The sequence below is a fragment of the Dermacentor variabilis genome, chromosome 1 (genome assembly GCF_050947875.1).
Source record: "Dermacentor variabilis isolate Ectoservices chromosome 1, ASM5094787v1, whole genome shotgun sequence".
Classification (NCBI taxonomy): Eukaryota; Metazoa; Arthropoda; class Arachnida; order Ixodida; family Ixodidae; genus Dermacentor; species Dermacentor variabilis.
The window spans coordinates 200028374-200055894 of NC_134568.1; the positions used below are offsets into that span (position 1 = coordinate 200028374).

Below are 27521 nucleotides of genomic sequence, written 5' to 3' on the forward strand. Positions count from 1 at the left end.
GCTAGTTAAATAGCAAGTCTTACTTAAGGAAGTCAAGTGCAACATGCAGTGAACAAAGAATACATGACGGGACAGGCACCATCATGACAAGGTGGTGGCATTTTTGTTGTACCTGTTCTGCATCTTTTTTCTGCATTGATTTCCTGATGCATTGCACTGTATATTTTACTGACCTGAGGTTTCACTGCTCATCTTCTCAGAGCAGCTAGAAGAACAGATATGCAGTCTGGTTGTGCATCTCACCGAAAGTGAAAACATGGATGACTATCGCATGGAAGCAGTGACAGTAAGCATTTTATATTAATTTTTTGAGAACAATTCCAAGTGCATTGCACAATTGTTGTCGGCATGTCTAATGCTTCTGGTGAAGCCGACCAGCCAAACCACACATCTGCAAAAATACTTCAATGGAGTTTATTGATGCAGATTTTTTTGTCAGCAGGTTATTACTAATAGTTTGTAGAATAATGTAGGTGAAAATATGCTGAAGGGCTTTGTGTGTTGCCAATGCATGTTATTTGCCAATAACTTGCGATGTAACTAATAAAGCCAGTGATCTAGGTTCACTTGTCTTAACTACATAAAATTATTGTTTTTGCTTGTGTACTTTATTGAGGGGCCCTGAAACACTTCACAATGTTTGCGGTCTTTATTATGTGTGAGGGAACGCCCTCGCAAATCTCCATTTGAATAAGCCAAACGTACCCTTGATTGTACTTGGCATTTTTCTTCTAGTCATTCCTAATGCACTTAAAGTTGCAGCAGTATATATCTGCGCTCGTTACAACGGACCAGCATACAAGATGCATTCGGATATAACGGACCATATTTCTGCCTTAGTCAGATCTACCTATTTTATTAATGCAACGAAGTTCGCTTTTAACGGACCGCGCTACTACGGACTATCTGCTACAGTGGACGAAATTGGCGGTAATTTTTTTTTCAAAATCGCGCATATATAACGTATTTTTACCATGTTGACATGGGCTGACAACGAACAAAAGCTGGCAATTGCAGCTCATTATAGTGCGCATGAAGGACAAAGGCAGAGCGGAAGAAACGCGCCATGTTCTTTCGCGTGCATGAGGGGAGAGAGGGGTTTCAACTTGGGCGGATGCCGCTTATGGTGCGGCCGCTGTATCTTCGTATGTGCTGTGCTTTTGATGTTTAGTTTGCGTTGAAGCGAGAGACAGCATGAAGGTCAGTTTGCTCGCCGTTGCTGCTGCACTTGCTTAATTTGCTGTATGGCTTCATGGCAGCGTGCACTGCGCTGTCGCAAAGTCACATTCCTGGAACATGTCACTGATGTGTTACCTCAGTGAACAGGCGCTGCCTAACATTCCATGAGCTTCATTGAATTGGCTGCCTTTAATTCAAACTCCATTTAATTATAACATTCTTAGGGCCCTCAGAGTTCGAATTATCCAGGTTCGATTGTACTTAAGGAACGTTAAAGAATAGTAAGTGAACATGGATGGGTAAACTATCCTGACACAGAAAACTCCATTTACCGTGTGTGGAGACTTAGTACAGTAAGACCTTGTTAATTTGACATTTGTTAAAGAGATCGGATGATTCGGAGTCAACCTCTGGTCCCGGCAGGTGCATATATTATTTATTGCAATAAAACTCGTTAATTCGGACAACTCAATTCGCTCAACTTGCGGAGCTTGGCGAGATTGGAGCGCTGCAAATGTGCGACGCAAGATAGCAGGAACGCCACTAGCGTCCAACTAAAGCGAAGCGGTGGTGTCCACGTTTTACGTTTTACTTTACTTTTACTGAAGTTTTACTGAATAAGCCTAAAGGGACTCGCAAAAGGAGATGACAGTGCATTGTAGTTGTTGCATTACCACCTCTTGACGTCGCCAATTTTTTATAGCATCTGGTAGGTACTTAAGGATTATACTGCATTCTTAAGGAGCTAGCAACTCACTCTAGTGAGTTGCACATAGTGGGAACATGCAAAAATGCTTGCAAAGTCATGAACTCATGCTTTCGTAAAGGGCGCTGCGGTCAGGGTGCCAGGTTGAAAAAGGAAATTTGAGGTTTTATTTTCATTGGTTTTCCAAGGAAATTGGGGGGACTATGTAGCAGTCTTACCTTGAGTTACCAAAACCTAATTTTGAAATTTTCTATTTAAGGGGGTGCTGCACACTGCATTGAAAACCTCACACTGCATTGAAAACCTCAAAACATTTCGATGACATGTTTTGGAAAGATATGGGAATTCTGGACGATGAGTTTAGGTGACGGACACCGCTGATCTAAAGTTAGCCACTTTCCTGAAGGAACACAATACATGCTTAATAGGTTTATGGTCTACGATAAGTGCATATGGTGCTGTTCTTTTGTGGCCCTTTAAAAAGCAATTTCTAGCACCATTGCATCCTCAAACAGCATATGGCTTAACACCTTATTGCACCTTATAATTAGTATTACATTATTTCATGTTATTAGCAATCGCATATTAATACTGAAGTTTAGAAAAGTATTTTCTGTGGGGAATTTGTTTCCATATTTTCCTACAACTCCTACATTCTACTAAGCAGCAGTGGTCAGAGCTCATAGTACATTTTCTGAACACAATTTTGGGTCTCATGATCATTGTTCAGAATTTATGCTTTTTGTTAAGGGTTCGGTGTGTCAGTTGCATGCATTCTGGTATTGTTTTGATACTTGCAACATTGCGTTCTAATACTTTTGACAGTGGATGGCAGCTTCTTGTTTTGTGTGGTATAAGAGTTCTATGCCTTATTCCCGGCATTTGCATTATGCACTGAGCTGATTAGTAGTTCCTTAGAATAGAGTTCACTTCTGTGTTCTGAGGAAATAGCTGAAGTACCCTTTTTGAACTTTGCTCTACTTTGAGCAGCAAGTTTTAGCCTTAGTGCTTCAACTGTACTCGTATGTGACTTCCAGAATTTTTTCTGGTTTCTCTTGTTACATTTAGACTGATATGTTTTACCTATGGTTGTGCATGCATGAGTACTGTTAACATATCCGTTGATGACCTGCCACTGTTACCTGCAGTTTGTACAGCATGGAAGATGCAAGTTTTTCAGTTTTCTGTACTGGAACTATTGAAATGTGAGCTTGTTCTAGCTTTCCTCACCAGCTTCATGTTAAGTAAGCAGCAAGAACCAGCATTGTAGTGCTTAGCCCCCGTGCCTTTGGGGGTTGCAGTGTTGATTCCCTGAAAGACATGGGTAGTGAGATGAGTTCGATAGCATTGCCATCTCACTACCTTGTCTTTGTTGGAAATAGCACATGCAGTGTCAGCGGTGCCGTCGGCGATTGCACCACAAAGTGCCAGAAGACACCAATGCTTTTCTGTGCAGCCGTCAAAGGGGCTGTGAAATGTCTCTAATGGCTAAGCATATCACAGCCACCTTTGATGAGCTGTGCATGAATTTGTTTTCATCGAGACTTCAGGAAACCGGCCACACAAATTTTTTAAGCCATGTAAATTATGTAAGAGGGTGTTTTCACAGTGGGACGTCAAATCTACAACAGTGCTGCTTGCTTTGGCATACTGAAAGTCTGGCAAGGTTGCCAATGCTTAGCAGGACTGTTGTGCGTGCATGCTGCTCCTTATTTCATAGTTCGTGGACAAATTTTATTTCTTCTGTGTATCTTATTGCAATTTCGGGCACGATATGACAATGACATGGGATGCATTGGCTGTTGCATTATTCATTGTCCGGATATGCCTCGAGTGACTAACAAAGGAAACTGTAGCTGGCCGAATGTGTGCTTCCTGTATATTATTGCATCTTTGTTTCCTGTGGTAGAGCATATCTCCTTAGCAGGTGCAGTTCGGGTCATTTCATTTGGTTATTGCTACTCCCAAGATACACTGCAGTAGTTCAGTGGCTGTAGTGTTGTGCTGCTACGCTCAATGTCACTGGTTTGATCTTGGCCACAGCAACTGTGTTTCGATAGGGGTGAAATGCAAAAACTTGTTCGATTTAGATCCACGTTAAAGAACCACAGCTGATCAAAATCCCACTCCCCACCTCCCCCACTACAGCGTGCCTCAAGACCATATCGTGGCTTTGGCACGTAAAAGTGCTGCCCCAGCATTTGAAGGCCATATAAACTGTTTCTGGTTTCATGGATTGGATGCATCGTTGAAGTGTCAGAACTTTCGGTTCAGTGCCCCAGGACATGCTAATAGCATGAAATTCCCTGTGAGTGTGTTAGGGTTGAGGGGTTTTGACGGGGGTGAACATCCGTTCGGGGCCCCTCAAATCTGCTTGGATTCAGCAACAGGTGCTAAGGTGACTGGTACAACTGACTATAGCTAGCAAATGGGGAGTTCATGAGAGCCACTTGCGGAAGCAAGTGCACCACCATATTTTTTGGCCACCTGCACGTCTCGTTGATTTTGTTAGAATGTGGTTTCACCAGCTAGTGTCTAACTGGGGTGATAAGTCATTGTCACCTAGTTACTTCAAATAGTTTCCACTTCATAGTAGCATCTTAATGGCTATTCATGTTTAGCTGTTTGAGGTAGCTTAGCTTGTCAATTATGTGGGAGTTCCTGTAGGGCTTGCAAAAGTGAATTGTTGGTGGTGGCATTCTTGGGAGATTACACAGACATAGTAACTTGGGTGGTAGCATGTAACGAAGCTGCTGCACAAACCAGCTGCAGCAACAAATGCTGGCTGCAAATACAAATGTCTCAATCCAGTTGCCAGGAGGAGTATACTAAGCTTTTTGTAGCACATAGCTGATTGGAGTTGTAAGTAGTTTTTTGCAGCACCTCAATATTATTGCCAATGTCAGTAGTGTTTGGCATAGTCTGCATTCACTCCGTTAAGGGGTTAGCACATGCTGTAGAGTGCACCTTCCTGACCTCTCATATGCACTCTATTGCAAGTGGAATATGATTGTGCAGCCTTTGTGAATGGCTAGAGCAGCAGATAATGCATAGTGCAACTCCTGTGGCACATGACACTGACAATTTCTGGATACTTGGGACTGAAGGATCTGTTGCTGTGTTGCTGAATTCCAATGGCAGATTTGGAACGCTTCCGGTAGTACTTTTTCTGCTGCTTGCCGAGCAAGTCTATTCCATTGGCAGATTCAGAGTGCCTTTTGTATCTTTCATTGGCGGATTGGAAGCAGCTCCGCCACTAGATCCACTCGACAGAGCAGCTTTCTCTACTGCACAAAAACTGACAGTTGACCGGAAGTCACTTGAAGTCGGGCCACCCACAGCCAACGTACTGCTATGCACGCGTCTCGGTGAATGCGAATCGTGGTCTCGGAAGAAATGAGTGATGGTTCGCGTCCTCAGCTTGTGCTTTTACCGCTTTGCGGAAAACGATTGTTCATCTAGCTCAAGTTCCAAATCGACCAGCTAGGACTCAAGTGACGAAAAAGCTTTGAGAGCTAGTGTAGTGAAGCATGCTTTTGACATGTTACGGCCACCATCCAAGAGACGGAAATGGCGCGTTTCGTTGTCGACGTCGTTTGCCAGTATGTGGATTAAGAGGTAACAACGGCTCCTTTTCGGAAGTTTGCATTTTAACAGCCTTTGCAGTTAATGAAATACAGGTCTGAAGGCACCTAAGGCTGGTTCGATGTGTTGCCGTCGAACTTATCGCAGGCTTCGCTGAGTCTCCGATCTTTCAGACACAATCATGGCAGACAAAAGCAGTCTTGCAAGTGGTGCGACTTCTATTGGAGCTCAGGAGGCCAAAAAGAAATGCGACACTTCTAAACGCAATGTACATGTGTTTCAAACCAACGAAAAACACGAGGAGTGCTGCTTTTAGAAGTGTACGTGTGCCAGTGCCCCCTGCGAATTGCTCTGGCTGGAGTGCCTGTGTTTCAATTGCAGATTTTGTTCTGTTGCTCTCCGCTGTAGCGGAGTGCTCCAGTGCAGTTCGTCGACCACTCTGGATCTTCATTGGGATTCACTGTGATACGAGTGGCTAGGATGGCTCGGGGTAGACTTTGGCTATATTCTGCCACCTTCATATCAAAGGCAGTCAATTTGTGTGGTCTTAATTTTTATGAGCACAATGTTTTGTTTGGCTTAGAACTGGTGATGGCATAATTTGTGCAAGTTAGGTTACTGTAACCTAAAAATTTATTGTGCTTGCAAGCACAGTATACAGCGGCTTTGTTTGCAGCTGCACAGCATTGCATACACCAGTACAATAGGTGAAGTCAAGCTTGCAGTGACAGCTTTGTTCTTTTTGGTCAGGCTTGGTATTGTACTTCTGAAATACTCCATTGGATGTATGGTGTAGTTATCACAGCATATGTTGTGTAAGGGTTCTTTTGCCTTAAGTGGAATTCATTGTAATGCATGCAGTTTGTGTTGAATGTCAAATTATCTAATGCGCACCAAATTGACTGATAAATTACCAATTTTCACTGTATAGGCAGTTTGTGACACAATATTACAGGTGCATCGTCTTGCTCTACATTAATTTTACTTTCAGTAGTTTAGTCCCTTAGTCCTTTTTTTTCTATGCTGCTTCAAGTTATGTCTTCAGGCATTCTTAAATTTTACTATATCCATAGTACTAAAGTGACTTCCTGCCATGTATGAGGTTATATTAATTGCATTTCGTGTGGTCCTTCTTTCAAAACATCTTCTTTCGGATTTTGTTGTGTTCTGTGTTGTGTTTTACAGAATCCCACTACAGTCATCCATGAATGCTGCTCTGGCCTGGGCATCAAACTGGCTGTGGTTTGTCATTTGTTTGAATCATATCACAGCCACCTTTGATGACCCTGGCCTAGTACAATTCTTCTGGAAGCCCATCTGAGACTACATGGTCTCCATGGCCTTTGGACTATTGCTTGCTGCACTTGTTCGTCAAAGTGGTTGTGATGTGTTACTGCTGTTTCATATCACAGCCAGCTTTGATGAGCAGTTGGCATGCTTGTTTCTACTAGTGCTCATCAAGCTGCTCAAGAATTCCTTCATAAGCTTTAGCTGTAGCTGTTAGTAGCCTCAATATTTTAAAATTATGTTTTGGTTATAGTACAAAATTTACTTTTTTTTTTTTTGGCAGTCAGAGGGAAAATAGTGTGCCTGTTTGACATCATTTGTTTCTAACTTCCAGTTGATGACAAAAATGGCACCCTATATTGGAAAAGAAACAACTGCTGCATTGTTTCTCCCACGTTTTGTCAGCCTATGTCAAGACTCTTCCTTCCACATACGAAAGGCAAGTGGTGTGTTATGAATATTGATTGTTGTCCTATGAATAGAGAAATTTTACGATTAACAAATCTTTTTCCTGGAGGAGAGGGGCACTGTTGAGGGATAAAAAAAATAGTGTAACCCCTTTGATGCGTTCCTCGCTGTTGAGTTTTCCTGGCTGCTCCATTATTTTCGCAGTTTTGACTTATGTATTATCTTCCCATTTGATTCATTGCTGTTCTGTTAGGTTCCCGTATCTTGCATTCTGTTTGAATGTAGCAGTCGCATAAGTTTTGCATTACAGAGGGAGGGAAATTTGTTCTTGCATGTTGCAAGAAGCGACCTAAGTTGCAGAAGAATCTGGAGAAAATGTGCGGACATTAGTGAATCATCTGAAAAATTGTGCATCGATAAAAACACTGGGAACCACGCACACTGGACCAAATCTTCTGAGCGTAGGGTACATTTATTTTGGGGTTTTCAAGGGTCTTATTTGCATTGCATAATTGCCGTTTCACTTAAGTTGGATTCGTGGCAAGAGAGCTGTGTTAAAGTGATATAAGAGAACACTCAACACTACTTATGGTGCTCAAATTTATTGCATGTCCTTTGCAGTTAGTATTCAAAAAGGGTTTAATCACTGTCACCTGGCTAGTGACAGTTCTTGCAACGGACAGGTATGTCCACTTCACTGATCGTGGGCACACATCCACACATGCAGTGACTGAATTCCCGGCACACGCGACACTGACTTCCACTCCACTGACTTCTGCTGACGATGCTCCTCGATGGCTGCAGCAGGCGCATGAAGCAGGGCCACATTCTTGATGTTATCGCTAGGTTGGAGGATCATCTCATGTGCTGACTGAATGGACATGGCGCTTCAATCTAAAGGTTGTGCAGGGAATCTGGGTGCTTAGAGTCCGCCCACACCGTCGTACGCATTCTCCCCACGCCCTGTAGCAGAAAATATCCATCTCGCAGACGTGTACTTGGAGTGGCACAACTCGTACATTTGCTACCTATATTACAAATGGCTCGCTGCACCATCGCTTTTGTATGTTACGTGACAGTAGATGGGTGCTTTTTCATCACACTTCGTGCACTCTACCTAGGTTGTAGCAGGTGTGTGCTGCGTTGTGATGCATTTCGTCGCTTATGACAGCTTTGTTGTGTGGGGTTCTCCTCCGTGCTCTTGGGAAAAAGGAACGACAACACAGTAGTGCAAACAATCACAAGGGCATTGATTGCACCTTTCATAGGTCAATGCCTGCTAGCAGAGTTGCTATCCAGAAAACATGCTGATGGGCGCGCGACAAATCTAGAAGTCAGACTCACCGCGACCGGATAGCGAGCGAATATGTTCGCCCCATGCTGGATCCCAACGCCTGGTCGTTCGCGTGTACGGTCACGCGAACGGTGGCGCGTTCGAAGGCAGGCCACGGGAGACGGTCTCGCAGAAGCATGGGTCGGCGCACGCGCGGCAGGGCACGTCCGCACTCCTTGCTGTCGCGAACCCAAGAGAGATCGCTTTGTCTTCCGGTGCCCAAGTAGCCTTGCCTGTCGGCGGCGGTAGCAGCGCAACACTCACGCCATCTCTCGTACTGCGCCTCAACCACTCTGACCGCCGCGGGCGCCAGGCCACGCCACGAAGCGGGATTACAGGAGACGCGCTATGCGGGAAAGACATCAGGGGACGCGCGAGAGTCGCACATCCCCACAGTTGTCATAAGCTACATACAGCTACATACAGCAATATAAGCGTGAGCAACACACAGCTTTAAAGGGGCCCTGAACCACTTTTTATCGAAGTGGAGAAAGACATTTGAAGTGAAGATAGGAGGCTATTTCAGAACCACTTTTCCGCAAAAAGTTTAGCAGAAGCGGAGTTATCGGCAATCAAACACTGCCTCAGCTGTGCTCCCCTTCCTCCTCCTATGCTTTGTACTGGGAAGGCTACGGCGGAGACGTCACCCTGGCGTGGTGCCTATGCCGCACTAAACGTAAGCCAAACCCGGCTGTCCTCAGAGAGCCGCAGTGCGCTTAGCCACTGGACTCGTGGCGGCACCTCGCAGCGGCCGTGGTGTAGCAGAGCACAGCGACCATAGCAGCCGCGTATTGGAGTGTGCTTTATGACGAAATAAAGCACACAGAAAAGAGTGAGGAGCATGGGGTTTTTGAAACGAGGGCCCCTTTAAGCAACACACAGCAAAACATTGTGTTGCTTGTCATGGCAACACAAATGAAAATGCTGATTGGTTTCTTGTGCCAGTTGTACGATTGTTTCATTTCAGAAGACAGTCCAGTTTTCCACAAAATCGAAAGGTAGAGCAATGCTTCCGCACTGCTCGCACTTCTTTGCCTCATGAATAGCCGAGTGCCCGAGTGCAGCGTATGTATTCGTGAGAAATCCATTAGGTCACCTGTTTGCTAAGCTCTTTCACATAAAGGGTTGGAGATGTCTTCTTGATCAAGTGGCCGCTTTCCCAAATCGCAAGTGTGACCTTGTCCTTGGTGACCATTCCCAGACTGACCAAAGTGTGGTTGGCACTCCATGAGCAGTGCTCGCATTCACTTAACATGCAATCTATGGTTGGGGTGCTTTCCAATGCAATGCCTTCCAATGAGATTTCCATGCCTCTTACGTTTTCAAGTGTGGAGATACAAAGGTTGGCATTGGTGCAATAAATGCAAACACAAACCTCTTGTGGTGCAAGCAGCACCCATTTTGGACGCAGGCTGTAAAACTTTGGCAGTTCGATGGCGTTTTCGAAGTTAGGTGCTTTCACCATCGCAGTGTCTCGCGGATAGAACGGGTCATAAAAGGCTTTGAGACATCTCTCTGGCCATTTGTGATGAATGACACGTCCTTGTTTGGGCTCTGCCGAGAGCATTCGTTTGTCCTTGGTGAAGTAGTCTAGTCCAGCTTGTACATCTGATGGGCTTTAACCTTGGCGTTGTGTACATATAAAAATCTCTCTGTATTCCATGCTTCTCGTGCCGATTTCGGGCCTTTCTTGGCATGCACATTGTGACAGCTGGAATTGCCTCTTGAACGCATTTGTTTTGCGCTTCTGGTGGCACGGTGGTTAAGAGACGGAGGCGCTCTTGATAGCACCCTGAAGCCTCGTACGCTTGCTTCAATATATTTAACCAGCCAGTGCGTGCGCAACATTTTGTCACATGATTCAGGTGTACTGACATTTCCGTACGCAGCATATCTTCGTCACCATGACGCTTTCAATCTCGGCCCGTCTTCTTTCTGTTAGATCGTTTGAAGCAACCATATTCCATTCACAAATGCAGCAATGGTGAAACAGAAGAAAGGTGGATGTACCTGTTCAAGTCGTCAATTGCTTCTTCTTGAAGGGATGTTCTCGTCTGCTTCATCGCAGGTATCGCTAGTTGAAGACGGGATTTCTTTGGGGCATGTAAAGCAGTGCTGGCAGACACTGTCGGTCTTTTGAATATCCTCGACCTCTGGCAGAAGCTTCTGTAGGGAGGCAACATCCAAAACTTTTAGGCAAGGAAATCTTGTGAATGTGTAAATAATCTGCACCGAATGCTCGGACCGAGCTATGAGCCACATGCATCGCGTGTAGTGAACAGCTAGACCAAGTCAAAACATTTATAGTGAACAGCATTACACTTACTGTCACTTTTTCTGTGCCGCCATCGTGACTGAGCCTCTAGAATGTCTCGTGGTTTCATATTTTACGAACAAGGCAGTCTAAAGCTATTCACTGTGAAAACGTGTGAGCCATGGTCATTATCGAAGGACAATGTTCGTCTAGTGTCACCTGCGACCTCTGCTGTTATCAGTGTGGGAAAGCCGCTTTAGCAAGGTGCTGACAAAACGTAGATTAGGCAGCCTTTGGCTCAGTCATGCCGCACTGCACTTTTTTGGACAGATGAAACGCAGAGTTAAGGTCCAGGTAAGATAGGAAGATGTTATCTGTGAGCGATGCGGGGAAAACGTGATTACGGGAAACAAAATAAATGGCTTGCACTTGCGGTGTCTAGCATAATGCTGACACGCAAATAATGGAGGCGCAAATGCAATGCCCACAGCGGTTGTAGGCTGCAAACTCGATACGCATTAGCATTAGCACGGTACGCGTGCGACACTACAAGTTTTTTCATCATTTTATTGCCATTAATTTATCATTTCTTTAATTTATTTGGTAAGTACAAATGATTTCTCCTATGTTGTCTTTGGTGTCTTTGTTGGCTTATTATATGATTAATAAAAATCGGGCCCCTCGGCTAACCCCCTTCCTTTTCATTAAGATATATTTTGGGTTAGGTTTGTAAAACCAGAGTGGCATGTAGGATTGAAGCTGTGCGAGGTGCCACCAAGACATGAAACAGCTTCCAGATTTTATTTCTGAAATATTTCGTGTTAAAATTCTCTGTACTGAATTAAGTTGGTGATTTCGTTAATCTGAAGAATATGATGAAGTTTGTGCAAAATATTTCACTGTACAGTAGTAGATTTTTCGGACTCCAAAAATTCGTACGATGGATATTCCGGATTTCATCAGTGCACAGTCAGGGTTCCCATAGAACTAATGCATTTTTGCGACTGATTTTTCGGACTCATTGAGGCCCCAAAGTTCGATTTTCTGCACTGAATCGCTCTTTCCGAGCCACATGACCCAATCTTGGAGGCCACCATGTTGGATTTTCCACTTGCCTGGCCAGGTTTGTCTTCCAGTGGCCAACTCTATAGCCTCCAAGATTGGGAGGCGCATGCTATCAATAGAGCACATGCCATAGAGCTTCATACAATAATTACTAGAGGGAACTCTGGCTCTGCGATCATTCAGCCACCATGGGAATGATGGGAAGTACATGGATTAGTCTGATCTTCGTGCTTGTTGACTCGAACGTTCTTGTGGCTTTGTTTATAATTCTTTATCTATCTTCAGTGTCCTAAATTTCAAAGCACTCTGCAGAATACTCTGTGAACACACGCGCAGAATCTGTAATAATTGGAACGGCTCGACCTGTCAACATGGCCAAATTGAAATCTGCCAAGCGTCTCGACATACTGGCTTGCCAGCAAAAAATTCATAAGGGTGTTCTATGCCGCTTGTCGAAGCGTGTATCCGTGGCATAGTCTGGCTTCTGTGCTAGAGGTTCTTTGTTTGGATCCTGCTGTCGGACAATTCTTATGTTTGTTTAATTATTTATGCATTACTTTGTTGAAAATGACGAGTTTACAAAGTCTCTAAACCGTTTGAAGCCGGAAGGATTAAGTTTAGGCAAATTGTGTACTTCCCATAATTCCCATGCTGGCTGAACCGCCTTGATTGCAGCTCCTGCAGACACGTAACTAGTGCCAGAGATCTCCACCAAGGGAAATTGCCAATGCAGCGACGCTCTTGTCGACTGTGTATGGAGGCGTCACTCTTGCGCAAATCCAAGCAAATTTGATCGCCTTCAGGCTTGGTATGAGGCAGGGCATTATTACAAATTTTTCTTAAGCTATTCTAAGCCGAATTTTATTTTTGGGTGAACAAGTTTTTTTTATATTCTTTGGTTTTTAACACATGGTCACCGTGAGGTCTGGAACATAAGTCTGCTTCTGTAACTAGGAATATGATGGCTGAACACATAAATTTTCTTTTATGCTTAAATTATGTTCTTGGCCTTTCAGGTGTGCGCTGCGAACTTCGGAGACTTCTGCAGCATTGTGGGCCAGGAGTGTACAGAAGACAACCTTGTGAGTGGTGTTTTTCTTTTGTAACATCTGATTTGTCTAGTTAGTGTTACAGTAAATTTGTTACATACTTGTTCCACATATTTTTGACGTGTATTTGAATTGCCTATTTGTGCATTTTGTGAGATAGGTGTCCAGTGCATTAATTGCATATTGTAGCGTTGTGTGTAGATTTGACCTTTTCCCTTTGCCTGCACATGTGGGCAGAATGTGTTTCAGATGTTATGTGAAGACTGCGTCTGGGGGGTGCGCAAGGCCTGTGCTGAGGTTTTTATGCCGGTCTCTTGTGTCTGCTCCCTGGCTACACGTCGTAATAGCCTGGCACCACTTTTTCTTAGCCTGCTGGACGACCAGTCACGATGGGTCAGTAATTTTTCACGTTCAGGTGTTGTTTTTAAAAACTGACCACTGATGCTTGGTTATGAAATGTAGATTCCAGAATTTGCAGTTTGTTCTTGCATTTCGTTTGGTGCTGCAATGCTCTGCTGCTGAGCAAGTAGTGTTAGGCTCGATCTCTAGCTATGGTGTCAGTGTTCTGGAGAAGTTTCAATGCAAAAAGTGCTTGTCTGCTTAGGTTTAGGTGCTTGTTTAAGATTGCTGACTGTGAAAATGTGGGATGTATAGTGGTATCACTTATAGTGTGCAGATTAATTGCAGGAGTGCTGTCATGTTTGGCACTATATTTTTAAAGCTCTGCTCAAACCTGCATAAAGACCCATAGTATAGCCGAACATTTAAAGGCATTGTTCATTGTAGTCCTAAAACGTTTGACAACTCTTAAATGTAAAACTGCCATTATCAAAGCATTTAACCTGATGATGGGGGTGTCACCTCTGAAAAAACATGGTAATGGAAAATTTAAAGGCCCTAAGTTTCACTGAGGGCTTAAATATCCTTGAATTCTGCTTTCAGCTAAGCCTAATGGATTTTGTTTCCATATCTGGCAGCAAGGGTTCTGCAAATCAAGTCAAGCCATCCTGATTCAATTATGCTCTTAGTGATTTGAAGCTGCGTTTCTTCTGGTGGCTGGTCATGGCTTGGGTGAATAAGGCTTCACGAGTATTTTTGTTCTATGTGCAGTAAAAAGTTCGCTGTTAGGCATCATCTTGCTTTATTCGTGAAAATGCTTTGTCAGGGCCTTGCAAGTCTGACGTATGCGGAAATTTTTCCTCAAACGCCATGAACTCTGCCGTTGTACTCAAAAATTCAATGTATGGTGTTCTAATACACCTTTTATTAGGTGTTTATTAGTTCGTGAAACCCAGCTTTCTTCTAGTACAAGAAAAGCAAGTGATAAGCCCTAGCGACTGCTGAAAATAAATTGTTATTGCAATACTATAGGTACATTTTAAAGTAGTAGTAGGTGAAGTTTTATTCCGACATTATACTAGTCATTCAGATGTCACTATATGTGAATATATTTGATTGTAAAAAATTCATTAAGCAATCAGTTTTTACAAGATCAATAATGTTACTGCAAATAGTATGCCACTGTTTTAATTGAACCTTTATAACTGCTCCAACTGAGAGTGGCTTTATTTAGCCTGTATTGAGGCTTTCTAAGTTAATCAACAAGCGTAAGACAGCGGACATCGGGAACTATAATATGGATAGAATTGAACAGGCTCTCAGGAACGGAGGAAGCCTAAAAACAGTGAAGAAGAAACTAGGAATAGGCAAGAATCAGATGTGTGCGTTAAGAGACAAAGCCGGCAATATCGTTACTAATATGGATGAGATAGTTCAAGTGGCTGAGGAGTTCTATAGAGATTTATACAGTACTAGTGGCACCCACGACGATAGTGGAAGAGAGAATAGCCTAGAGGAATTCGAAATCCCACAGGTAACACCAGAAGAAGTAAAGAAAGCCTTAGGAGCTATGCAAAGGGGGAAGGCAGCTGGGGAGGATCAGGTAACAGCAGATTTGTTGAAGGATGGTGGTCAGATTGTTCTAGAGAAACTGGCCACCCTGTATACGCAATGCCTCATAACCTCGAGCGTACCGGAATCTTGGAAGAACACTAACATAATCCTAATCCATAAGAAAGGGGACGCCAAAGACTTGAAAAATTATAGACCGATCAGCTTACTGTCCGTTGCCTACAAAGTATTTACTAAGGTAATCGCAAATAGAATCAGGAACACCTTAGACTTCTGTCAACCAAAGGACCAGGCAGGATTCCGTAAAGGCTACTCAACAATAGACCATATTCACACTATCAATCAAGTGATAGAGAAATGTGCAGAATATAACCAACCCTTATATATAGCTTTCATTGATTACGAGAAAGCGTTTGATTCAGTCGAAACCTCAGCAGTCATGGAGGCATTACGGAATCAGGGTGTAGATGAGCCATATGTAAAGATACTGGAAGATATCTATAGCGGCTCCACAGCCACCGTAGTCCTCCACAAAGAAAGCAACAAAATCCCTATAAAGAAAGGCGTCAGACAGGGAGATACGATATCTCCAATGCTATTCACAGCATGTTTACAGGAGGTATTCAGAGGCCTGGAGTGGGAAGAATTGGGGATAAAAGTTGGAGAATACCTTAGCAACTTGCGATTCGCTGATGATATTGCCTTGCTTAGTAACTCAGGAGACCAATTGCAATGCATGCTCACTGACCTGGAGAGGCAAAGCAGAAGGGTGGGTCTGAAAATTAATCTGCAGAAAACTAAAGTATTGTTTAACAGGCTCTGAAGAGAACAGCAGTTTACGATAGGTAGCGAAGCACTGGAAGGGGTAAGGGAATACATCTACTTAGGGCAGGTAGTGACCACGGATCCGGATCATGAGACTGAAATAACCAGAAGAATAAGAATGGGCTGGGGTGCGTTTGGCAAGCATTCTCAAATCATGAACAGCAGGTTGCCACTATCCCTCAAAAGGAAAGTGTATAACAGCTGTGTGTTACCAGTACTCACATATGGGGCAGAAACCTGGAGGCTTACGAAAAGGGTTCTGCTGAAATTGAGGACGACGCAACGAGCTATGGAAAGAAGAATGATGGGTGTGACGTTAAGGGATAAGAAAAGAGCAGATTGGGTGAGGCAACAAACGCGGGTAAACGACATCTTAGTTGAAATCAAGAAAAAGAAATGGGCATGGGCCGGACATGTAATGAGGAGGGAAGATAACCGATGGTCACTAAGGGCTACGGACTGGATTCCAAGGGAAGGGATGCGTAGCAGGGGGCGGCAGAAAGTTAGGTGGGCATTTGCAGGGACAACATGGCCACAATTAGTACATGACCGGGGTAGTTGAAGTATGGGAGAGGCCTTTGCCCTGCAGTGGGCGTAACTAGGCTGATGATGATGATGATGATGCTTACCATTATAGCTATGAAGCTGTTTTCTTCATCAGATGCTGACACAGCCAACACAAACAAGAATAGGTCCATTTCAATAATTGTATCGGTTTACAGTTAGATGTTCAACATACTTTGCACTAATGTTGAAAAGTATTCTGGTTGTTTTAAGATATGCAGAGGGGTTTAGTGCTGTGTGCATTAGCTGTGGGCACCCTTGTACAGTTGGACCTCAATATATCGAACAGTGCGGTGATAGCGAAATAGTTCAAAAGTCTTTATTCTATATATAAAGTCACGTAAAGAATGTGTAAAATACTTGTACATATCAATCAATGAACCAATTGTGGCACAGTAAATACTCACTTGAAGCTTTACACAAAGTACATACTTATTTGGCTGAAAGTACTGCAGCAATGTTGCCTGTTTTTATTGGCAGCTACGTGCTTAACCATGGTGTCCTCAATACAGTCTAAACAATCCACAAGCGATAGGCCGGTGCCTTCTATTGTGCTGCAGTAGTGGCCTAGAAGGGCCAAAGCACAGCTACAGCCTCAGTTGAAGTCGGGAGCGGGGCAACATTGGCGCTTTTGTGTCCTGTTTTTCCTCTGCCTTTCGTATCTCCGTTACATTTCGCTGCAAGCAGGTGAAGCCCATAGGGCAAATCAGGATGGACAAGCAAGGTAGAAAGGTTTCAGGTGAGCAATATGAGTCGGCTGCATTCTGCTTGATGGCCAACCATCGCACAGGAGGCGAGTTACTACGCAAGTTCGCTTAGGCATGCCACCACTACAAATGAATCTGATTATTGTGACAAGAGCTTTTGACACAATCCAAGCTTGCGTTTCGATGTCCAAAGAAGAACCAAGTCACCTTTTTCGAACGATAGTTGTTTGTAACTGTCATCGTATCGCTTTTTCGAATGACTTTGCAAGGCCAGAGTACAAAGACGAGCTAGTTGATGGCCTTCTTCGGCGAGACAGTAGGTCTTCGACACACAATCATCATTGTGCAGAATAATGGGTAAGGTGTCCAGAAGGCGTTGCTGTAACCTTGCATACAGGACATGAAATGGGCTATAGTTAGTGGTTTCGAGTTTCGCCGTGTTGTATGTGCAAGTGATGAAGGGGAGCACGTCGTCTGTTATTGTGACGTACATGGTCAGTGTTCGTTGTATGGCCATTGGTCTGTGCATGATATGGCGTGGAATGACAGAACTGTGAAGTGCATGAACGAAGTAACTCTTCAATGGGTCATCAGCAGTGAACTGGCAACCACGATGTCTGATAACACACGTTGGGGGTCATGAGAAAGTACCACGGTATGCAGCAGGAAGACCGCCACCCGAGCTGCAGTGGAATAGGGTATGGGTGCAGTTACTGTGTATCGTGTAAGGTTGTCCACCCGGACAGTTATTCAACGGTTCCTATTAGATAACGGAAACAGACCGAAAAGGTCAATGCTGACTTGCTTGAATGGCGTACTGGCCGTTGTCAGTGGCCGAAGGGGACTTGGGACAGCGGAGGTTGGTCACTTGTGACGTTGGCATGTTTCACAACTAGCAACATAGTGCGTAGTTTTGTACATCTTGGATCAGTAAAAGCGCTCCTGTGTGCAGTGTAGCGTTCGTTCGTAAGGAATGGCTGGATGTCGCATCGTCATGCATAGCGTGCAGAACATCGGAGCAGAGACTCTCTGGGACAACTAGCAGAAAACGTGCTCCATGCCTGGAGTAATAGTTTGTAGAGCACCTTATCATGAACAGTAAAGCGACTGCTGCCTTGAGAAATACGGACAGTGACAAAGCGGATCGAGGGTAAGATGATTGCATTGTTTAGGGTGTCTACCAACTGAGAAAACCGGGGAATTCTGATGGATTTTGAATAGTCTGGAAATACTCTGGGAAAATTGGGGCAATTTTCGCTTCTACCAGGGAAAATTGGCTGTCATTTTATTCGAAGGGAGTGAAAGTTGCCCTTACGCTGGCTCGAGTAAAAGAGAGGAATCGTAGCGAATTGTTTTTGACGCCATGTCGTCGACTGGAGGAGTTGCCAGTGTACAGTCAGCGACCCATTTTCTGGATGCCCAATTTTTGGGACATGTCCGATAATGCAGATGGCTTCGCAGCACCATGTACCCCATAGTCAATGTATCAGAACGTCTGAAATTTCAGACGCAAGAACCCTTCACCGTCCGATTTTCCGGGCTTTTTGCCGCAACCGCAGGTTCGAAACGGCATTAATCAAAGCCAATGCAGCCGTTTTCATTATCTCGCTGCCTCGAACTGCCGCCCTCACACGCAGATCCGCTGGCAGCTGTAGACACCGCTGCGGCGACACGAGGCCTAGCTGCTTCGACGTTTGCTATTCTGCTCCTTCCTGTTTGGTGCAGTGTTTGCATTGGAAGAATTCGCCGCTGTCAACAACGGCACTGACTCTGCCTCTGTCCTCGAAGTTTAGAAACCACGACGCGTTGCATAATGCCGGCTCCTGAAAGGCAGCTTTGCCACAGCACAGCAATGTTACGGACTGGAGCATACGTGAAGTAATGCAATGAAGCTTAAGTGTGGGAAGGAGCAATCGTCATGGGACACAGTACGTATTCCCTAATTAAACACGCGTGCGCCTACACTCTCCTGTTGCAGTACAAGCACTGATATGCCTAATAAGTGTACTCGTGGGCCTTCAGAGGTTTTTCGGACGTGGCTGTAGGGATTTGAGCTCTTTAGGGCACTAAAAGATGTGCATTCATCTTTTTCGAACATTCTTGTGGCCCTTAGGGAGTTCGAAACATTGGACGTTGACTGTGCAATTGACCGAGAGGATGCTTCAAATGGTTCGTGGGGCGAACACGCGGCAGAACGAGGGCGTAAACAGAAAGTATCGTCGCATTGAGGAATGATGTGGTAAGGAACTGTGCTGGCTCTTCTTTGAAGGAGCTTGAGCTCAAAAATCAGTGTTGGCTGACGCCGAGATGCAGGCGACGCGACCCTCATTCAAACGAAAACAAACTTTAGTGAAACACAACACTGAGGCATTTTGCACCGACTGAGAATATGTCAGCATTGAGGAATGAACGGGCGTCAGTGTGACGACGACTGCTCTTGAACGACACCACAAAGTTGTATTCCTAAAGGCGCAGTGCTCAACGGGCGAAATGTCCAGAAGAATCAGCCCAGGGTGTCTGCCAACCGGGAAAAATGGGAATTCTTAAGGATTTTGAATAATCTGCAAATACTCTGGGAAAACTCCGGGAATTCGTGCTACTATCAGGGAAAATTAGCTCACTTTATTGAAAGGGAACAAGTCTCCCTAATGCTGGCTTGAGTAAAAAAAGAGGAATTGTAACGAATTGTCTTTGACGCCGTGCCGTCTGCTGGAGGAGTTGCCAGTGTACAGTCAGCGGCTGATCTTCCCGGCTCCCAATTTTTTGCGACGTGCCCAATAATGCGGACTGCTTCATGGCACCAACACATACTCCTAGAGTTGAATGTATAAGAACGTCTGAAATTTCGGACGCAAGAACCCTTAGCAGTCCGATTTTCCGAACTTTTTGCCGCGACTGCAGGTCCGGAACGGCATTAAAGCCACCATTGCCTCCATTTTGATTATCTTGCTGGCTGATTACCGTAGCCACTACTGTGGCAACGCGTGGCCTAGCTGCTTCAACATTCGCTGTTAAGCTCCTCACCATCCGGTGCTGTGGTTTTCATTGAAAGAATGCGCCGCTGTCAGCAATGGCACCAACTCCGCCTATGTAAGCCTCGTGATTGGCTTCGAAGCTCGGGAAGCACGGCGTGTTGCATAATGCCAGTTCCCGAAAGTCAGCTTCACCTCAGTACAGCAATGTTACGTGCTCAAGCTTAAGCATGGAAATGGACAATTGTCACGGGACAGTCCGTATTTCCTAATTATACACATGTGCACCCGCCATCTCCTGTCACAGTACGACCACCGGGTGTGCCTGGGGCAATTTGAGCCCTTAAGGGCAATAAAAGACGCATTCATATTTTTTCGGACGTTTTCGCGGCCCCTAGGAGGTCAAAAAAATTGGACGTTGACTGTACAACTGACCTAGAAGATGCTTCAAATGGTCCATGGGGCAAATGCGTGGCAAAACAAGGATGAGAACAGAAAGGACTGTTGCATTGAGGAATGATGCGGAAAGGAACTGTGCCGTGTCTTCTTTGAAGGAGCTTGAGCTCAAAGCGAAGTGTCAGCTGATGCTGAGATGTAGGTGACCTTCATCGAAACTGAAAAAAAACTCTTTAGAGCAGTGAAACGTAACACTGAGGCATTGTGCACAGGTGGAGAGTATGTCAGGGCAGTTGAGGTTGACTTTTTTTTTAGGTGCATGCCGCCAACCCCTTCCCCCCGGCCCCACCGTCACGTGCACTTTATCGCGATACCGCAAGTGAAGATTTCACTTATGAAGCCACCATCCTTCTCACCTCACCCTTGTACGCTTTCATTTGTACCCAAAGCGCAGAGTGGGCATGGTGCAATAGGCTCTTATCACACTTGGAATACATACGGAATGTGATGCTGCTCCATCATGTTAGTCAGGTATGTATAAATCTTCACCTGTCAAATTGCAGATGGACCTGTCGTACTGGCTTGCCATGGCTGACCCGCCTTGCCATGACAGCAGCATTGCGATCTGTCCACCAGTAGTCAGAAATTTACGTTTTTTTCTCAATTGTTTGGACACTCCAGGCACATTTCTGCTGTCTGCGTCGCTGTTGCCATGAGGCTCCGTATAAAGTCCAAGGGTGATAAAATTGGAGCTGCGTGCTGTACGCTGTATGTGCAAGTGAAAGCGTGTGAGGGTGAGCCGGTGATTGTGGCTCAATCTTGTGCACACAGTGGAGGAAAATGGGGAAGGAAGCATGCAGTCTTCCATTGTGCGCTAAGCTCCTATGCTTTTACAGCAAGTTTCCACGATTATAGTGAGATTTGTTCACGGTTGCTTGTGCACGCGGTACACCATACTTGTTAATTTAGTTAGGATGCTTATGTTTGCAAGTTTATACAGCCGGTAAAACTACCATCCTTACTTCGTATGGCTGTCCACTAATTTGTTGTCACTATCGATGCTTTGCCTTTTGGGAGAAACTGACTTTTTTTTGTCTTTAGATGACCTCTTTATAGATGGCACACCAGGTGCAGGATGTTACTTTTTGTACGAGTTGCTTCTGGAGTGCACTGAAAACGCAAAAGTATGCTCTGGAGTGGCAAAATATTGTAAGATTGTAATTTCACACTTACATCCATAGCCTTCAAGTGCCTACGTATTTTCGTTTTCAATTCAACTGTAAAATAGTTGTTTGAAGTTTGTTTGAAGTTCTCATGTATTAAAATTTTGAGTTTCATTGCAGGTTCGGATAGCTGCCTTCCAAGCTCTGGGACCATTCATCTCGACATTTGCTGACCCACTGCGCACAGGGCTCTACTGCAGTGAGGATGGGGTGGTTAGTGTGCGAACGCCAGAATGTCGGTCAGATGATTTTATTGAGGGAGAGGCACCCAGCCCAGCAGGCGCCCCTGCATTGCCCTTGCCTTTGGAGAAGCCTGGTCTTCGGGAAAGCATCCATACCAGTGATTCGCCTCCTGCCAGCACTGTTGTGGTTCCAGCTACAGATATAGTGCGCTGTGGCGAGGTGAGCACCTGAATACTTTTATCTATTTGCACATGCCGGTGTGTAGCTGATTCTAATGTGCACCCTGGTGCATTTTTCTGTTTACACATGATTGCCAATGTATTGTAAACAAGCCTTGTGATAATAGTTGCATCTGTATAAAAGTCAGAGGTGTTTATTGAGGTGTTTTTGAGATGTTGCATGGTTTCATCTAGCTGTAAAGGCATGCTCAATTGCTGCACTGTTGCTGGAGTGCTGATGCACTGCATTTCTGTCTACTGCATATGGAACATGCTGTGAAACCTAGAGTGCAATTTTACTGATAATGGTTGTCACTGGCAACATGTGTGTCTGTGCACTAGGTGCAGACATACAGTTTTGAACAAAAAGATGTAGTCTAATGCCTCTACAACAAAGTGGCCTGTATAACAAAGGATTCCTGTATTTTATATGTATTCTGAACGCCTCTACAACGAACGCCACTACACCAAACTTGCCTGTAGTGAAATGAAGTACACATCCTCGACGGCTGAATTACTTTACAGTGAACACCACGTAGGGGTGCAGCCACTACCCTCTACAGATACCACTGAGCGCCGCTTTGCGCTAACACTAACAGCTTGCAGATTTATAGAGGGAGCCACATGTGTGTGTGCGTTGCACACCTTGAGGTACTTTCCGAAGCTAAGCAAGATAGTCTGTGGAGTTCCTAGAAAAGTGCAGTGTCCCAAAAATTTGGCTGTATTCTGGTGGCGTTTAGACCATGCATTTGCATAGCGCAGCAGTGTTGCCGAAAGGTCACTTTCTCTAGTCGACCACCTCCATTGCTTCTCCATGGCATACAGTGTTAGAAACAATTTTAAAAACAATGGCAAGCATTGTTCTTGGTCAAAAATCTGAGCCAAAATTTAGTGCCGTTAGCGCAAAGGGTTCACCCCATCAGTATCATTGGAATAGCAGCTCTTTGCATTTCCTCACTGAAAAGTGAGAAGTGGCATGTGCCCTTAGCAAGGGAGGAGGGATGAGCAGGTCTGGGCACCTCAAGATATCTGCATTTGCGTTTCTTACACAAGTTGAGTCCGCTGCCCTTTGGCATTGAGTATACGGATCTAGAATTAAATAATTTGAGTCTAGACCGTGCAACACTAACTAAAGCTATAATTGGAATAAAACGGTTTTGTTGCAACATGCCTTTACTGCATGCCTGCATATATTTTCTTGCAGTAAATTATTCAATTGCAGTGTTCATCATTGAATTCATCTTTAGTTTGTCTTTGTTTAAAGTCAAGCTAAAGTGGTATTGATATTCAGAATGCCATAAGGCGTCAATGTTATAGAGAACAGAGCTTTGGTAAGCAAGAAATTGAGGTAAGCGTAGGGCACGATTTGGTCATGATTGAGCGAGAAGCGAATCCTGCCTGCGCTCCTGTTCTATAATCTCCCTCTCTTCCTCGGCGAGCGCTGAAATGCACCTCCGAAGCAGCAGTGGGTGCGCCAACAACGACTGTTCTGAAAATCACAAGCGCCACAATCATGAAGGCTAGAACCAGTGGCCATGTCAATCAGTTGAAATGGTGGACCTTGTGCGCCAGGGGGAAATCCCCCACATGTGAAACCAACACGGTAGCAGCCGCTGACATTACAGAGTTTGTGAGTTTCCGAGTAGATAGTGCTGCCTTTTTCTGCGAAGAATCTCCGACAGGGCGATCGTTGCCGCGACAGACTACGGCATTGTGCAATGGAGGTGACGACGCGATTGACAGTGGCCCATCTTTGACACCAACAGCAGTGTTCACGTAAAGTGCACTGTTGTCGATTGAGCCGCTCATTAATTTCATGCACGCTAAATTATAGCTGCCACTGGATTCTATGCACACCGCGGTTGTGAACCTGAAACTTCCGCGAAAGCAAGTGCAGATATCTATTTCAGCGCGGCCAACGCTTGACACGCTGTCTAGAGGTATAAATAAACGTTCCATTTCACACACAATTTTCTTGAATATCAATTTTGTATCACAAGTGACAAATTTGGTTTCGGAGCTAGAAGGGTGTGTTCGGCAGCTTCTTCTTTTTTTTTTTACGGCAGTCCAGATATAACGATGATCGATTATAAGCATCGGATTTTTCGTTCTTGATATTTTTCGACTGTACTGTATTCAATGTGAGGTGAGACGAAGCGAAGGCTGATTTCACCATTTATTTCTGTCATGGAGGATAGCAAGTGTGAAGCTGTGCTACCACATTTTATGTAAAAAACGGCAGTGCCAGCTGTAGGGTGTGGTTTTACTCACCGACGCCAGTAAAGGGCGGTGATAGCTTATGCAATGTCGCACTTGCTTTTTCATGGTGGGTGATTTGAATTGCGCTAAAGTAATTCGGACCCTTGAGAAGCGATTACTTCTTAAAAAGTGTTTTCATGGCACAAAACATGTGCCGAGGGATTTCTGGAATAGTATTTTAACAGCTCACGTTGATATATTTGCCTTTAGTGTCCCTTTAAGAGCGGTGCTGTGCAGTGCTAGCTATATTAACAACTGTGAAGCCTATATAGATCTGCATTTGAATTCCTTTTGATCAACAGTTCTTACAAGCTGCATTTGCAGGTATCTTGGCTGAAGCCATTGAAGTAGCATTGTAACTTATTGTGGTGTGATGGCCCTAACAGTGTGCTGTGGTGTCAGGTGGCTGCAGTGGATGAAGATGAAGTGGCTTCTGCGCTGCTAGAGAAAGGAGAGCAGCAGACAGTGTGTGAAGATGACAAGGGGGAGCCCTGCCGTGCCAACTCCTGTATGGCCACGGCAGAGGGTGCTCGTGGCCCTAAGAGCAGCCCTCCCATTGTGGTAGTGCCTGATAAGCCACAAGACATTGCTGCAGGCTGCAGTGCGGAAGCAGTAGGTTGTCTCTGCATGCATGCATGCATGCTTGCTAGGGCTGTTCATTTGTGAGCTGGGAGTGGTGCCCGCTTTGTGCGCATGCTTGTTTCTGCTACCTGCATGATGTGAAAGTTATGAGAACCGGGCAGGGGCGTGAGAGGCTTCAAGGCATACTGACGTGGCATGTTTACTATTTTCTTAAGGGGAGACAGGGCTTTAGAAATCAACTTATTTCCTCATGGATTTTAATAAAAATTGGCAGAGGTAGTGGTAATGTTTCTGTGATATCATAGAATATCTCTGCAACTTTTCTATATACAAGCCTTTATCTTGGGCTTGTTCCAAGCTCAAACGACTTACAAAATGTGATAGAAAATTCGTTTGAAGCACTGTGCATTTCAAAATGAATAGTTGGGGGCGTGACAATCTTTGAATTTTTATTTACCACATGATTTTCTTATTCTTTAATGTGATGGTATAAGAGGAATCTAGACTGAATGGCTAGTTGAATCAAGTCAGAAAAGGTTGCATTGGAAAAGCAAAAATGTCGCACCCTCAACTACACTCCAAAGAGCCTAGTAACCAAAACGGAATTGAAATACACCTAGGAAATTGTGAAGAAATTAGTGGGACAAGCTGAGCAGGAGGCAGGAAAAAGTTTTGAGAAAACTGCTTTCAAAGTTTTACCTTAGATTTTACTTTATCAAAAGACACCAGGGCTGTAGTCGTTGGTGTGTGCCATGTGATGCAGGGCTCCTGGAGTGTATTTCCTTTAGTCTGAAGTGCTTTGCTTGCCTTTCTTTCCCAAGATATCCTTCTCTGCTGCTCTGTGAAGAGCATGTTGGCCAGGTTGCAGGCCAAATGTTGCACAATTTTCCACAAAAGTACAGAGAGTCCCAGAATTGTATTTTCTTCGCCAGTGAGCTGGTCGCCGTCCATTGATAGGCATGGAGCACTCATTGGCTTGATGATAGGCATGCATTCTGGTGGAACAGCACCTTCGCCGCCAGGCAATGAATCCAGAAGTGAAGTGGTCCGACGCAGCTTGGACGATTGGATGCGTTAGTTAAACTGCATCGTTGATTGATTGGAGGGATAGGCTTCGCCGCTTTTTCTGCTGGTGGTCTTCCCTGCTGCTTGGCCCTGAGAAGGTCCACTGGAATGACCGAGAATGAACAGCGCCAGACCACTCCGGCCAAAGCAAGCCTCCTCGAAATGTGCTTCAAACTGCCACACCAAAATAAACAAAGCACCTTCTGAAATCTGGCTGCGCAAAATGGAAGAAAAAAAAAATGGAACACGAGTCGTGTAACCGAGTGAAAATTGGAGATATGGACCTTTCCTTAATTCTCACTGCGTGACAGAGTTAATCAAATCAGAATTGTCTTGGGCGATTCTTGAGTGTTCTCAATTCTCGACTGTTCCCGATAGCAGTAGCTGACTTGGACAATTGTCTGAACGACAGATGTATGATCTTGGAACCAATTGCCGGTTAGCTACTCATACAAACATATTAGTGGCAAGGTTTCATCGATTGCTTGTGGAAAGTTTGCCAGTCACATCGGCCAGCAGCCAATTTTACGGTTACGGTTTTACATAATAGTTTCAGGTAACGCGAGAACAGCTTGGGCCACATTCTGAAAGTTTCCCAGTCGCAGCCGTTTCCTCGTAGGAACGAGTTGCGATTCCCAGTGAAGCTTGACAACTTTGTCTCGGTCTTCCAAAATAGTCGCGACGGTCAATAGGGCAATGCCACGCTGTCTGCACACGTTGATTTGCTTTTTCCCTGCGTCGGCTTCCTGCAATACGTCCAATTTGTCCTGCAGTGGAAACTGCTTTCACTTCTTGGCGCCGTCGCTAGCTGCATTCATCGTTCGATCTCGTGCGAACATCGCCAAACCTTTGTTGTGAAGTTCTTGAAGTTTGTGGTGAAGGAGTTAGCACTCGACATGGTGATCATGATAGCTACGACACTCGCTGCTTGTTTCGCGCACGAGTTGCGGTGCTGTTACTTTTAGCCGAATTTGTAATACAGTCGAACCTGGCTATATCGAACTTGCAAAATACCCCTATCAGTTTGATATAGGGCATAATTTGATATAACCCTGCTAAGGAATTGGACATTGTAAGGAGTGGACAAAACGGAGAAAGGACCAGCAGGTGAGATGCACGTGAAGCGCGAGAAAAAAGAAGAAATTAAGAAAAAGGAGATGTCAGGCGGAGGTGAGCTGGCATTGCTGATGTGGTCGCGAAATAAGACAGCGACAACTCCAGCTCCTGAGCCTCGACTGCGTCGCTGTGGCTGTGTTCCCGAGCCCCCGTCCAATCCTACGCTGCCGAAACCGGTTGTTGTCCTGTGCAACAAAGGTGATTGCCTGGCCACGTCAGCAGCACAATGGCCGACTGGCCCAGACCACGTCCTGTGCCACACGGGTCTCTGTGGAAGACCACGACCTCATTGCTCTCGTTGGAGGTCGACGCCCACACTGCGTCGGAACCACGCAGGCCAATGTCCTTTGCCACACTGGGCCGATGCCTGACACGGCTGGCGTTAGTCAGAATGTTCCTTTGCTCGTGATGTCGCGTTGGTTGGTCGAGCGGAGGAACAATATGTACTGTATTTACTTGCACAATGATCGCACTCTCGTAATGATCGCACCCCTGAATTTTGTCGTCAAAATTCAATTTTTTTTTCTATCCTGTGTAATGATCGCACCCTGAACTTGTCGCAGCGATATGTTGTATGCCAAATCTAGCTAATGATGATGGCGCTTACCATCTGTTGAATGCTACGCGAACGATT

The 27521-nt window shown here is 44.9% G+C and overlaps 1 protein-coding gene across 7 annotated transcripts in view; it reads left to right on the forward strand.

Moving 5' to 3' along the window:
• Nucleotides 1-27521, forward strand: part of LOC142590832 (serine/threonine-protein phosphatase 4 regulatory subunit 1-like) — a 125137-nt gene that overhangs the window by 53540 nt on the left and 44076 nt on the right. For 6 of the 7 annotated variants that reach the window (XM_075703243.1, XM_075703237.1, XM_075703265.1 and 3 more), the window contains 6 exons: nucleotides 201-286; nucleotides 7092-7196; nucleotides 12834-12899; nucleotides 13104-13259; nucleotides 21585-21866; nucleotides 24527-24736. In XM_075703243.1, the coding sequence (XP_075559358.1) occupies nucleotides 201-286; nucleotides 7092-7196; nucleotides 12834-12899; nucleotides 13104-13259; nucleotides 21585-21866; nucleotides 24527-24736 (905 nt within the window). The remainder of the gene's footprint in view (nucleotides 1-200; nucleotides 287-7091; nucleotides 7197-12833; nucleotides 12900-13103; nucleotides 13260-21584; nucleotides 21867-24526; nucleotides 24737-27521) is intronic. The other variant, XM_075703250.1, reaches the window with a different exon arrangement.